The 14,943-nt window shown below is 30.3% G+C and overlaps 3 protein-coding genes across 3 annotated transcripts; 1 reads left to right on the top strand and 2 right to left on the bottom strand.

The window, feature by feature from the left end:
- Positions 1-41: 41 nt before the first annotated feature.
- On the bottom strand, positions 42-1,957 carry LOC108454233 (histidine-containing phosphotransfer protein 1-like). The gene is made up of 6 exons (XM_017752622.2): positions 1,677-1,957; positions 1,463-1,593; positions 1,281-1,349; positions 484-555; positions 331-403; positions 42-218 (listed from the first exon to the last, which is right to left on the bottom strand). The coding sequence occupies exons 1-6, from the start codon at positions 1,734-1,736 to the stop codon at positions 159-161; spliced, it is 465 nt and encodes a 154-aa protein (XP_017608111.1). The 5' UTR covers positions 1,737-1,957; the 3' UTR covers positions 42-158.
- A 3,201-nt stretch (positions 1,958-5,158) lies between these two features.
- LOC108455945 (probable prolyl 4-hydroxylase 4) lies at positions 5,159-9,163 on the bottom strand. The gene is made up of 7 exons (XM_017754530.2): positions 8,854-9,163; positions 8,685-8,742; positions 8,481-8,585; positions 7,790-7,847; positions 6,151-6,326; positions 5,807-5,873; positions 5,159-5,696 (listed from the first exon to the last, which is right to left on the bottom strand). Exons 1-7 carry the CDS (start codon positions 8,997-8,999, stop codon positions 5,401-5,403), a joined length of 906 nt encoding a protein of 301 aa, XP_017610019.1. The 5' UTR covers positions 9,000-9,163; the 3' UTR covers positions 5,159-5,400.
- A 1,214-nt stretch (positions 9,164-10,377) lies between these two features.
- Positions 10,378-14,145, top strand: LOC108455996 (receptor-like cytosolic serine/threonine-protein kinase RBK2). Its single transcript, XM_017754587.2, has 9 exons — positions 10,378-10,921; positions 11,433-11,563; positions 11,642-12,079; positions 12,174-12,425; positions 12,526-12,680; positions 12,755-12,834; positions 12,927-13,062; positions 13,300-13,449; positions 13,724-14,145. Exons 1-9 carry the CDS (start codon positions 10,887-10,889, stop codon positions 13,898-13,900), a joined length of 1,554 nt encoding a protein of 517 aa, XP_017610076.1. The 5' UTR covers positions 10,378-10,886; the 3' UTR covers positions 13,901-14,145.
- The last annotated feature ends 798 nt before the right edge of the window (positions 14,146-14,943 follow it).

Here is a 14,943-nt window from a genome sequence, read left to right as displayed (position 1 = left end):
ATCAAATCAAAGCGGTTGAAATACGGAGACCTGCACTCGACTTGTTCAACTAACGAAATATTTAACAAATCTCTTCATTCATCAAATTCAAGCTCAAAGTCTGCTAAAGAACAAGAAGAGAACGTCATTTTATGTCATTACAAAACACTATTTGCTACTTAAAAACCCAATTCGATAGTTGGAACTGACCCACCGGATGCCATGATCTGTTGCTCTAACTGCAATAGCAAAAGAAACTCATTATTTTAAACCGAAAACCCATCATGAATGAATGAACCAAATAAGCAAAAAAAAAAAAAAAAAAAACCAGGGTTCTTTTTAAGTACTAACCCTGAACAAAGTTTCAAACTTGTTCTTCACAAGGTAACACTCTTGCTTCACTTGTTGCAGACATGTTAGGCACCTGTTTTGGGCTTCCGTAAATTTCAATCGGAAAAAAGAACAGAAAACTAGATACTTTTCGAAGTGAAACTAAAATCTCACCCTTCAATGTTCTGCACATCACAGTAGTTGCGGAAAGCAATGCAAGCATTTTTAACCCTTTGTGCACCAATGCTGTTTTAAAACACACACAAGGAACCATTGAGTCTTCTTAGAAAAACAAACAACGAGCAATCGCGGCCAAGATGGTAAGGGGTTCTCAGTCGCAAATTCAAGAGAAGATTATAGCAAAAACGAACGGTTTATCGGGAAATAGGCTGGTAGACTCGAACTTTGTTCTTACATGATTGGTTTGATTTCGAACAAGGCAACCAAGTTGTTCGTAAGAATCAAAATGGACAGATATTAATGGTTTCTTCTCTATCAAGTTAATGGTTTTAAGACCTTTTTTATTTGAGTTACCCCAATCTTTTTGCAGTGAAAGTTTGAGGTCAAATTCTTTTATTAGTCCTTGTACTTTTTATAAGTTATTAATTTAGTCCATGTACTTTTATTCAGTCAATTTTAGTCTTATACTTTTCAAAATTTAAAAATTCAGTCCAAATCCAAACACTAGCAGTTAAATTTTGTACTAAAGTTGCAGATTTTGTACATGTTCTCCAATTAGATAATCCTTAGTCCCTAGATTTTGCTATAATATTTAGACATTTAGTACATGTATTCCACTAAAAATGACCAAATTAAAGTATATGGACTAAATCCACAACTTAATACTAGTACAAGGACTAACAGCAGAATTTAACCAAACTTTAAGCTACAACTTTCAACTACTGTTGAAGAAAACAAAAAAAGATATTCAGACAAAATGTAAAACAGTAAAGGGGCAATTTTATAATTACCTGGAACTGCTACCTTTCAATTGATGAACGTGGCTATCAAGTTTTTTAAAATCCACATTTGGCTGATCTCTGTAAAAAAAAAAAAAAAAACAAATGATAATCTTTAAATAAAATAAAAAAAGCAGCAGCCATGGCAGGGATGAATGAAGAATTTTGACACAGTAACTCAGTGAGTTTATTACAAAGCAATGGTGAGTTCATTGAGGAGTTTCTCGAAATCCTCGAAGAAAAGGGACACAACTTCGAAGACAAAGTCTGGGTTACTATCATCTTGAAGCTGTTGAAGCTGTAAGAACTGAGCATCCAGGAAACCCTATATTTTACCAAAAAAAAAGAAGGAAACAAAATCAAAATATACCCAAAATGAGATTTTTGTTGGGTTTTTTTAGGGATTACCTCCATAAACAAGGATTTTGTGTAGTCCACCAACCTTCTCTGAATTTGAACCAACTCCATTTTCTCTTTGCCTTTCTTTTGTGTCCAAGAACAGAGAAACCAAAATTTTCTCACTAATAAATGCTGCAAATATGAGTGTACATATTATATATAAATATGCAAATATGAGTGTGTATATATATGTGACCCAATCCCAATAAAGGTGAAAGCTTCGTGGCTTAAATTTTGTATCTTTTGGGGGTTAGAATTGAATGGAATTCTTGCACACTCAAAAAGAAAAGCAAACAAACAAAAGGGTATAAATGCTTTTATAAACTTTTCAGAGGGATTTGATGTTTATTGGGATTTATAATTTGCTACAAAGATTCCAAAGTTTTTTTTTTTCTTTGTCTAAGTCCAAGTGTCGCAAGTTGCCATTTTTTTTGGGTTAATGAAATTTTGTCCCTTGAATTTGTTAACTAAGTTGATTTTGGTCTTGTATTTTTGTTTTCTATTTTGATAATTGAATTTAACAATTAGAACAATTTTTATCCTAAACTTATAAAATGTAAAAGTTTGATTATGCAGTATTTTGATATCCATTTTTAAATGATAATGTGATATAATTTTAAAGTGTTACATCATTAAATTTTGACAGAACTTAATTCTAAAGATTAGAATGAATTTAATTGTTAAAGTTCAAATACCAAAGCTGACAAAAAATAGAAGTACCAAACTAGACATAATTACTAAGTTTGGGGGACTAAAATTCATCTTAACCTTTTTCTCTCTCTCTTTGAGGCCTTAATTTCATAGTCTAATCGAGTCAAACTTTTAAATAAGAAATAAAATTCTCTTAATATTGTATTTTTCATTTACAAAACTCGAGTATCAAACTTTATTTAAAGAATATTAAACTCACCACTCCTAATCTGCTTATAATTATTTTTAAAATTTTATTAAGCTAAATTTTAATAGTAATTAAATTGAAATATTTTACGTGTTTAAATATGCTGAATTCATAATCTGAGTTATTACCTAGTTAACCCTTTTATTATTTAAAACATCAATAAAATAAATATTAATTTTATATTAATGATTTTTAATTATATTGAGTGAAAACTTATCTAGACTAATTTCTAGCCATATATAAGAGTTATATATATATATATATATATATATATAACTAGTATGATTTTCCACGTTTAGCTTTAAGTTAATAGTTAAAATTTAAAAGTTATAATATGCTCTAAGTTTTTGTACTCTTTATATATTTAAAATTTAGTCCTTGTATTTTAATTTTTAAGAATTTTGTGTCTTTATTTTTTAAATTTAAAATTCAAGTCCAATTATTATCATCATTAAAATTATTTTGTTAATCTTACTTGTGTGACATTCTAAAATTTAAAAAGCACTCGTTTGATAATCATGTGATAAAGAAATAGTATTGTAATGAACCTAAATTTAACAAAGAATTTTAATGAAATTAACAATTTTAAAATTCATATCAACATTTTAACTAGAATAAAATATTTCAGTTAACTAATAGCATTATAAATGTTGATGTACCAAATTATATAAAAATTAAAGTATAAAGATTAAATCTTAAATTTAAATATTGTACACGTGTCAAAATTAAAATTTAACTATATTTATATAATTTAAAATAAAAACCAAAATTGAAATTTAACCAATAATGTGAAAAAAAAAACACTTGTCAAAGAAAGAAAATCCCATGTTTCATTTGAGTTTGAAATGGTAAATATGATATTTTCCACCAATTACTTTGTGTCATGTGGTTAAAATTATGGACGGCACGGCTGTATGATAAAAGAATATTTTCAACTATATAAATTGAGTTATATGGATTAACATATGTAAATATTTAGTGTTAAAAGAAATATAAAATTATATTCGTAATAATATAATTTTATAAAAGAAACATGATTTATAATAAATTTTCAATTAATGACACAAGACTAAATAATAGTATTAATTTTAATATCTTCCTCTCAATTTCATTTTAAATAATAATTTATTTAAAAAAAAAACAATGAAAGAATCTTTGGGAACAAGAAGCCTTACATACAGCTAATTTTACTTATTTTAAAATTAAAAAATATTGTTCAAATGATATTATTATTATTTTTAAAAATTATTTATTATAAAATAAATATTTACCATATTAACTAATTATTACATATTATATATATATATATTCAAAATATGATATGGTAGAATCATTTCTCAAAGTTGAATTCCTAGGGATATTTTATTTTGTGTGGACAAGATAAAAGCATAAACGTGGAGAAAGAACCCTTATCTTTTGCCAATATTTTATTCTTTAAAAAAACATTTGATGGTAAATGAATCCAACGAATCACAGTAGAAGGATTTTAAATAAATTATAATTAATTTGTAATTATGTTCAAATAAAATTTTCATTATTTTTTATTTTATTTATTCACGAGATATTTAATCGTAATTTGTTATTAGTGCATAAAAATTTATGCATTAACAACACATTAAATATTACACCGAAAAAATTTGGTAGATATCTATGTCCATTGCATTATTGGTCTGTTTTACATTATTGGCGTATGTCATTGGAATGATCACAGTCAATATGTTTATGATGAATATTCCGATTACCTGCACTTAGGCACCTTTTTTTTATTGTTGCTAGAGGACATTGAATTTTTTTTTTTGTCTACCTAAAAATTTTTTGAAAAAAAAATTAGTTGTATTATAAATAAAAGTTAACATTTAAAAGATGTTGATGAATCAAGTTTGCATTTAAAAGATGTTGATGAATCAAGTTCGAGTTGAATTTAAATAGGGATAGATAGTAAAATTATAAATAAATTTTGATTTAATTTGCGATATCACACATGAACTTTAATTTTGTATAATTTTATAGATTAAATTTTGATTTGGCTTAATTTTTAAAATCATTTACAATATTACCGAATTAACATAATTTTACGTTAATATATTACATATACAAATAATTATATTAATTTAATATAAAAATTAATGTGTACTTAATTATATAACTCAATTGAATTTTTCAAACACACTTAAAGTACATATTGTTGTTTAATTTAAGGATACGTAATAATTTACATGTGGTAATAAGAATGGTATAAAAGAATTTTAAGGTTTAAAAGGCTGGATCTGATTAAAAAATTTCTCAAAAAATAAAAATATAAAATTCAGGTACCAAAACTAAAGATTATTGATCACGTATTCACAGGCCGGTCCTCATACAACTTTAGTATAAGACTCGACGCATACAGATCGAGCAGCCTCACCGATCTTTGGAGCGGTTTATATCCACCACATAAAAGGTTGACCACTATAACCATATGGGAACATATTGCTTTTAGCTGCAAATCCCCAAGGCATCTATGGTTGGATAAAAAATTTCCGTCCATTTTTTCCAGCTAATATATGTTTTCAAGCAGGAGTAGAATATGGAGAATGAAAACTTTACTATCTGATAAAGACTTAAAAGATAAAATGATAATCTTCATAAAGAATGTGTTGACCAATGCTAATAAGACCGAATCCGGTTTTACAAACAATCGGGTTTTTTTGGGGCAGACGGAGGACGAAACCGGTTAAGTACTTAGTAGAGCTAAAGGAAAAGGAACATGTACGAAAAATCAACAAATAATCCACATGAGAAAAGTTTAATAGCAGAAATAATCATGTAAAGATGGGAGAGCATGTAGTGTAAAGTTTAACATACTTTGCAACTTCTTCTACAGTATCCAGGAAGCTCGGGTGATCCAATCATGTATTCCGGGTTCTTCGAACACTCGCCGAGAACAGCCCATCTCTCGCAGCTTTCGTTCGAATCCATGCAGTTATCGCCAGCTGCCAAATTTTTGTCAAAAGAGTCAACATGAATCCACTTTGTTGCCGACCATTTCTCACCTTCGGTTACTGGGCATCCGGCGTGAAGACTGCTTGGATCGGGGATAGCATTAGGGTGGAGACTGAAGAAGAGAAGGGCATCCCCTCTTCGCGGTTTCACTAATTATTTCAGAGATGCAATGGTAAGAAAACAACAAGATATCAATTAATAACTTGAGTAAAAGTATATAAATTTTCAGAAAAGCTGTTCTACTTTCTATGTGGCTAACCTGCAATGCCTTTCTTTGCACAGTCAGAAAGATCGTCTTTTGCAGGAGTCGTGTGAAGTGACGATTCCTGTTGATGAACTTAAATTAGAAAATTAGTATTAAGTATAATAACATAACCACAATCATCCCCGCCTAGCACCGTATTGGGAAGCTTATCCCATTTATCATCCATAAGCATGTATCTTATATGTAAGAACAGATCTCAAAAACTTCCAAGGATGAAATCATGAAGCCTAAAAAATGTTTAAACCATGAGAAAGCACCAGTCGAAAAGAACATGCAACTTAAATCATGTGAAATAACAGCGGAAGAGTTCTAATACGATTATGGACACTTGAACAAACCTCTGCTTCGGGGAACACGGTTTCACCACCTTTGGTCACATTTGTAAGATACATTAGTACAGTTGCCGTGCGGTGTCCACCCCTGGCAATGTTCACCTTGTCAACAAAGTAATCATAATGCGGATCATATTTCTGTCCATGCTCATATCTCAATACTTGTATGTCTTCCCCGTTTTCTGGAATGAGAAAACAAATCATGTTACTATGTACTTAATTTAATCACAATTTCTAATGTTTTTCCTCCATTTTCCTAAAATATATATACAGATATGTATGTTCATGCATATACCTGGCTTTACATTAAACCTATCATACATAAGGTTTGTCACTCAACCAGGGAGTAGCGTGAAGCTTTATGATGAAGACTAGAAGATAATCACACTAAGATTATTTAGATATTGAATGTTCACAGATCGTTAATGCTCTATTTGGGAACATGAATTTCAAATTTTGGATTTGGATTTCATTTATTAATAAATGCTAAGAATGTGATGCATATATTATGAGCAAATTAGTTGAGGTTCAATACAATATATCTTAGAAAATGATAAAAACATCGATTTGTGAAATCCAAGAATACTTTAAGAATTTCAAGTTTATTACTAAATAGGCATCTAACAAATACATGAATTTAAGAAATTATCATGAATGTTACCTTTCTAAATAGTTTACTACTTAATTTACACTATTTTTCAAACCCAAATTCTAAAATCTGAATTCTCAAAAGCTACCTAAAAAAAGGCACTGGAGATGCATAAATTAGCTATCCAGCTATCTGATTCACAGACACAGAAATGTGCAGAAATAACAACCTTTATCCTGTAAAAGTACCATGGAGCCCCATGTACTAGGAGTTTGATCGCATTTTGCCCCTTCACTCAAAAATGGACAAATTAATCCTTGTACGTTAGATCAAAGAGCAAGCTGATCCAATTATACTGTTAAAAACTATGGGGGTTGACAGAATAATCAAATAGTTACTTGTGGCGTGCCACGTTTACCTTGTTTTGACATACAAGGACTAGTTTTTAACAGTAGAAATAGATGGAATTTTTAACAGGAAGACCATTTTGCTCTATAATCTAATGTACAAGGACTAATTTGCCCATTTTTTGAGTAGAGGGAGCAAAATGCAATCTAAATCCTAGGACAAGGGCTCCATTGTATTTTTACCGCAGAACATTCAACATTTTCCATGCCCACAGCATAGTCTCTGGTCAATCTTGTCGATTGAGACTTATCAAATAAGGTTTCGTGCATTCAAACTGGAGGATACAATCACAATAGCAGAACCTAACTAAATTAATCATTAAAATGCAACCTAAAACCTTGACGGCTTGAAGATATATTTCAAAATTCACTAACCTATAATCATTATGGTGTGCAAGAAATCTTCATATCTTGTCAAAAAGTCACGAAAACATAAATTTATGCCAAGGAAACAAAGGAAGTGATTGTAGCAGTCAACACCAGTTGGTGCCAATGGTACTCAGGCACCAAGGGTCAGCTGGTCCCAACGATGCTCGAGCACCAATGAGCAGCTGGTGACCAATCGTGCTAGTACCCAAATTAATTGTGGTAAAAAGTTAAGATAAGGAGAGAAAGATGCATGACCAACATCTTTCTTGAGCATTCATACCTTTGGGAAGAAATGTCCATGTTGAAATCTTGTCCTCAATACCAGCAACAATAGGATCCTAAAAAAAAAAAAATGGAGACTTTACATAATGTGTCTCGTAGAAATACCCAATAATCAAAGGCATAATAGTTTCAATGTTGTGAGTGCATCCTTTAAAAACTTATGGCTAAAAGCATGTCAAAGAAAACTCTTTTGAACATCATTAACATATACTTTTCATCATAATATGCCATACAACTCAAGGCTATATAAACAATGCAAAATCATGAAACTATGGGACCAGCACTATTATATGTAATAATAAAAGCATGAAATTTACTACCATTTTCACTAAATCCCACAAAAATAGTTTCCTTTTATATCAAATGGCCAATGTTAGAAAGGGGCGAAGCCAAAACATTGCTTTAGGGGCAGAGATGAATCATCAATTTTTGGGGGCCAAAGTGCAAATTTATGATTATACAAATATGCAATTTCATAAAATTTTAAGGGGCTAAATGGGAAATCTACCATTTTTTTTTTGGGGGGGGGGGGGCAAGGCCGGCCCTCCTACAAAGGATTAAGTGTTAAAGTAAAGCTTAAAGCTTGGTTTCTATAAATGCCAACAATTAGGAACTTCCATGATTGGATCAAATTAAGATTTAAAAGCAATACAAATATAATGCATAAAAAATTGGATAAATGATTGAACCTTTGCTTTAGAAATAAACATCCCTGAGCTAGTACGGACTTCGCTAAGCTTGCTTTTTCCACTAACATTATCAGCAACCGCAGATCTCTTTAGCTCAGATTTCGCCTTCATAGTAATAAAAAAAGATCGAATCATTATAAAAGTACTGAAAATTAAATGAATTCAAGTTCTGAAACAATCGATGGAAGTGGAAATGCAACTTACGAGAGATATCAAGTGATCGCATTCGAGGTCCGTCAAGAAGCCTTCATAGACAAAAGCTCTGCAAAAGAACAAGAAAATCTTTTTAAAACAAAAAGAAAATGAAATTTCTACTGAAATCAAAATGAAATTTCTACTGAAAGAAGTGGCGAAATGAAGAGAAAATTGAAACCTAGGTTTCCAAGAAGCTTGTTTGACTTTAGAAGGATTGATAATGGAGCTTGGAGGAGACAAGAAGGAATAGCAAGACTGGTACAAGAATGAAGCGATTGAGAACAATATCATGAATCGCAATGTGCAACTCCTCGAAGCTGCCATTGAAAACGTCGAATGATTTGGATCGAAACTGAGATTTTCCGCGAAAAAGAAACGATAAAAGTCAAAATTTTCTCTGGAAAATGACACTTTCTTGATCTGATTCTAAGTTCTGACTTTCTGACAAAGAGAGTTATTTAATTAAACTATAAGAGCAGCCATTCACGACGGTTGGTTATTCTTTAACTGGTTATTATTTTGTATGTGATGAGATAAACGGTGCCGTTTTATATGATATTTTGAAAAAGAAATTATTAAGTTGTAAAATATGCTTTGTATTATTTATATGGTTGGAATTTATTTTTTATTTTTACTTTTATGAATTTCGACACACTATTTTTTATTTTAAAATTTAAATTTAATTATTAATATAATTAAAATTCTACTATATTTTGAAATAAAAATATTCTTTTGAGAAAAATATAATAAAAAGACGACATTAGAATGCACTTAAATTTAATATAACAATTTTATTGATTAAATATGAATTTTAAATTTGAAAATTAAATGGATTAAATTTTTAAAATAAAAGTAGAAGGATTAAACTCTAAACCTATAGGGAGTATAGACACTTAAGTACAATTTAGCTATTATTTAACTATAGTATAATAATAAATTTAACTTTTAATATTTATATTTTTATCAATTTAATCCTTATTCGTTTTTTAATTAAATTTGCCTATTAACCTTTTATAAAGAATCAAATCGTTTTTCTTTTAATGGAAATGTTGATTAAAATATTATTTTTTATAAATTTTATAAATTTATAATAATTTTTAATTTTAAAATATATTTTTGAATTTTTAAATTTTAAAAATTAATTAATTGTTGACACATCAATAATGTAAGTTGATTTGATAAATAATGCAAGTTTAAGAATTAAAAGAGACAAAAATTAAATAAATAGCTAAAATAAATTTTTATAAAGAACCAAATAAATCATTATGCCTAATAAAATTAAATTTAACATCTTAAAAATTTAGAATTTAGTTTTTGTCTTAATTTTTTAAATTTCGTCCCTGCTTCGAGGGACATCCCTAACCATGTTACAGCATGGACCAGTTTTAATTCTGGGACTCTTAAACAATGAGATGTCATGCATATTTGTCAATTGAATCATGATTAGAGGAATAAAAAAGTTTCTATTAAGTTTTTAGTTAGGTAAAAGTATAGTAGCAAAACGTAATCTCACTCCAAATACTGAGGCCTCATGGTAATTTTACCTTTTTAGTCGATGCCCAACTTCGAGTTGAATCTCGAAGGAACTCCAATCCCTTCCCTGTTATAACTAAACTGAGTGGAATGTATCTTTTCTCAGTCATGTTTTTTTCACCTGTACATTTGGTATGTTGCTATGCTCGAGCTGTTTGATTGGTGATAAAAGAAAAATCAAAATCCATGTCAAAGAACATGATGAAACATAATCCCTTAAATTGTAGCTTCTTCACAGTTCGAATAATCACCTTCTGGCAATGCACAGAAAAGTGAAAAATTCTCTGGTTTTCTCAAAGGAAAATTTTTTTGGTTGAAGTGTCGGCAAAAGAAAATGTAAAAAAGAACAAAAAGCTGGCAGTTTGTTTACTTTGTTTCACGTTCTAAAGACCCAAAATTCCTTCAATAAGCTAATTATAGGAAACAAAGTCGTTTCAAACTTTCAGTTTTCAATTTGTTTTTATAGATTTATGCCAAAATAAGGGAAATGGATTGAGAGAAAGCCTACTTTTAGGCACAAAAAACCAGGTGATCTGTCGAAGTAAAAAAAAAAAAAATCCAATATTTCAATTTTCACACTTTTTTTTATTTATCATTTTCAGTATCTCCATATTCTTTGGCTATTGTTGTTTTTTTGTTTGGCTTCTATGGTCTCCCTGGTTTAAAGCCCAAAAAACCATGGGAGGTACCAAAGAACCTTCTGCACATTCATGGTATATTCTTGCATATTGCTTCTTTTTTTCATTTTCATTTTGTTTGTGTTTTTGCAGCATTGGGTTTCAAAGAATTTTAGAATATTCATATGTTTTTATGCTTTGATGTTATATGTGTACATATATATATATTGTGCGGATGCATTGAGTTATAATTTTAAGGTTTATTTTCATAAAATAATTAGCATTTGATGATTTGAATCATTTTTTTCTTCTTTTTTTGTGGCTTCTCAGGTCTCCCTGGTTTGAAAAGCCATGGGGGATACCAAAGATTCTGCTAATTGATGGTACTTTTGAATGCATCCTTTTTGGACTTTTAGCCTTTGAGTCCCTCATTGTTTATGTTTTGCAGCTTTGAGTTTATGTATTTATACTCATGTTTGATCTTTTTAGGCCTCTTTTCATATTATATATATATATGTGATGGATTTGTAATTTCTTGCCATGTTCTTTAATTTCTTTTCATTCAATTTGTTCACACCATCTGTTTGTTAAAATTTCTCACTTGTAGTGATGAAACACCAATTGGCATCAAACTAATCAAGAAAGCCTCTGAAAGGAGGAGATGGGAGCCTTTCCGGTTTCGCAATCCACGGAGACGGCAACATCGAAATGCTTTCTCCGACACGACCGCAACTCGTGGTAATCAAATCATCCATTTATTTGGTATAAGAAAACATCAACGATCTTTGCTAAAAACATGTTGGTGTCATTTTTCAGACATTGCATCATTAAGCTATGAAGTAGAGACAATAAATGTGCCATCTTCAACAACTGTTAATGAGGACTGTTCAACACCTACCACAGAATGTATAGAACCAAATCAAGAATCTATAGGAAGTTTAGGGTCTATGGAACCTGAACCAACTTCTTGTAATAAGGCCAGCATTTCATCAGATTCCGAGAATCAGTACAGTTTTGCTCAAATCGTTCAATGGCGTGGTTTCCTTCAGTTACTAAAGAAAGGTCCCGGAATTGCTTCTCAAACTTTACCTCAATTCAAGCCTAGGTTCTCTAGGAAAAAAAGCAAAAGGCTTAGAGATGAAATGGTTCCAAATCTATGTTCAGCTCTTGATGCTGAAATGTCCTGTTCTAAATCTTCATGGAAGAACTTTTCTCTTTCAGAACTTGAAGAAGCAACCGATAACTTCAGCCCTGGTATTCGTTTCGATTTCATTATCCTATGATCATTTTTTTTGTGTGTGTTTATAAATATTTATTTGATAGTCTTTGTGTTTTTTTCTTTGAGAAGAAAATCTGATAGGTGAAGGAGGGTATGCAGAAGTTTATAAAGGGAAATTGAAAACTGGAAATCTCGTTGCGGTTAAGCGCCTAAACCGTGGTCCGTCGGAAGAGATGACCATCGATTTTTTATCTGAGCTAGGAATTGTAGTTCATGTTGATCATCCAAATATTGCTAAGTTGATTGGTTATGGAATTGAAGGAGGGCTGCACCTTGTTCTTCAATTGTCTCCCCATGGAAGCCTTGCTTCATTACTTAATGGTTCTTTTCGCCCTTGAAGCTGCTTTAAGTTCTATTTTCTTTAAAAGTTCTTCATTCAACTTATTGCAATGCATGCATATGTGCATAAATATATATCCAGGCTCAAAGGAGAAATTGAATTGGCAAATCAGACTCAAGATTGCTTTAGGGGCTGCTGACGGCCTTTGCTACCTTCATGAAGGTTGCCAGAGGAGAATTATCCATAAAGATATCAAGGCTTCAAATATTTTGCTTACAGAAGAGTTTGATGCTCAGGTACATGCATGCATGCATACATACATACATATATATAAGTATAGGTTTGGGTTGAATTTCCAATTTGTTTGCAGATATGTGATTTTGGACTAGCAAAATGGTTACCTGATCAATGGACTCATCATACAGTCTCTAAAATCGAAGGAACATTTGGGTTTGTAAATCCTAAACCCTAAACCCCTGATTATTTTTTTTCTAAACCTTTGAAAACTCTTTTTTATTACATAAAAACTCTTGTTGTGACAGTTATCTTCCACCTGAGTTCTTCACGCATGGTATAGTTGATGAAAAGACAGATGTCTATGCTTTCGGTGTGTTGCTACTGGAGCTTATCACTGGGAGGCAAGCCATAGATAATTCACAACAAAGCATTGTTACGTGGGTAAGGTTTGCTTTACTGCACCACTTTGTTACTCGGACTTGGTTTAAGTGTTGGATATGTATTTGAGTATTCGGAGTAAACTAGTCGATTCTTTACCTGATCAACTGGAACCAACCCATATTGACCATAACAAGTCAATAAATTGAAACAAAAAATGACTCCAATGTGAAATGATCTAATCTTGAAATGATCCAACCCTGCAAACTGAGTGAATTCCCATTATTTGAATTTTTGCAGGCAAAACCTTTGATCAGAGAAAACAAGATGGATGAACTTGTTGATCCGATTTTGGTCGATGCTTATGACTCAGACGAGTTGCACCGTATTGCTGCAACAGCTTCTATTTGTGTACATCAAACTGCAGCAAATCGACCCCAAATGAGCCAGGCATGGTCCCTTTCATTTTCCTCTTAACTAATTTTTTTTTCCTTCCAACCAAACAATCATTATAAGTTACTTGTACTCCAAGTAACAACTGCAGCTTTTGATGATTATTTTTAAACACAAGTCCTCATTTTTCTTAAAGTATTTATCTGATACTTATATTTGACATAGGCATGAAGATATAACCCCCATTAAATTCTTCAAATATAGGAAAAAATTATTTTTGATCTATATACTGGTCTAGTTTAAATTGAGTAACATGGGTGTTTGAATATAGGTTGTGGACATCTTGAAGGGGGATCTTAGCAGCTTGGAGATGCTGAAACAAAGAGAAAAAGACCAAAGGACTCACTCAGAGGAGATCTTTGATGCAGAAGTATACAATCCAACAAAGTATTTGAATGATCTTTATCATCAAATGGAGATTCTTTTGGAACACTCTAATGATGTTTAAAAAAACCTTTGTTAGGGGCCTCATTGAAAATGTATTCTTAGTCTTCTTTTTGTAGGTGACTTTGATTTTTTTGTTCTTACTCTAATTTTGTAAATTATGTAAATTGTGGATTTTTTTTTTTGGATAAGTTGTTTTCTTTTATCTAAGAAGCAACAAAATTTCACTGCCAACTTAGAAAATTATGGGGTTGGAATAAATTATTTAATTTCACCAGAGTTAAAATATAATTTTATTATTTTTAATAATTTATATTTTATAATTTAAATATATATATATGTAATGTTAATAATTAATTATTTTTAAAAATTTAAAAAATTTAATTTTTTATATTTTAAAATTTTTAATTTTAAAAATTAAATAATTATTGACGTGGCATTCACGTGACGGCTCACGTATATGCCACGTTAACAAAGTTTAAATAATAAAAGTTGAATATAAATCTATGATTATTTAAAATACCCAAATAATTATTTTATATTCAAAATAATTCAACCTAAAATTATGTATATATATTAGAGAAAGTATGGGTATTAAGGAAATTCCAAACTCCAAGCTTAAAGCAGAGGTATGGGTAAAGCTTCCGAAGAGTAAAAGCAAAGCCATTCTCTCTGTTACACCATTTTTACGTACAAGCAACTCTCTTTAAACGACACGAAAAACCCAAAAGAAAAAATATTTAAATTATGACATTATTAATATATATAAGTCTAAACGTCTCTAAATATAATATAACACAAATGTATTAAAATTTATATAAATATAAAATAGGTTAAAATTTTCTGTTAATCCTTATACTTTATGAAAGTTATGGACTTAGTCCTTGTACTTTAATTTGGTCATTTTTTGTCATTGTACTTTCTGAATTTTAAAATTTTAGTCCTCAACAAACGATAATTGTTAAATTTATTAAGTTCTGTTATTTTCAAAATTTGATGCGGCGAATATATCATCATATATGTAATGCCATGTCAGCTTGTTATTTCTACATATATGGATTAATGATTGTTATTTGCATCAAAATTGAAATTTTAATATTCGAAAAA

This window comes from Gossypium arboreum, chromosome 9 (genome assembly GCF_025698485.1).
Source record: "Gossypium arboreum isolate Shixiya-1 chromosome 9, ASM2569848v2, whole genome shotgun sequence".
Lineage (NCBI taxonomy): Eukaryota > Viridiplantae > Streptophyta > Magnoliopsida > Malvales > Malvaceae > Gossypium > Gossypium arboreum.
Note: the sequence above shows the minus strand (reverse complement) of the source record. Positions and strands in the feature narration are given on the sequence as shown.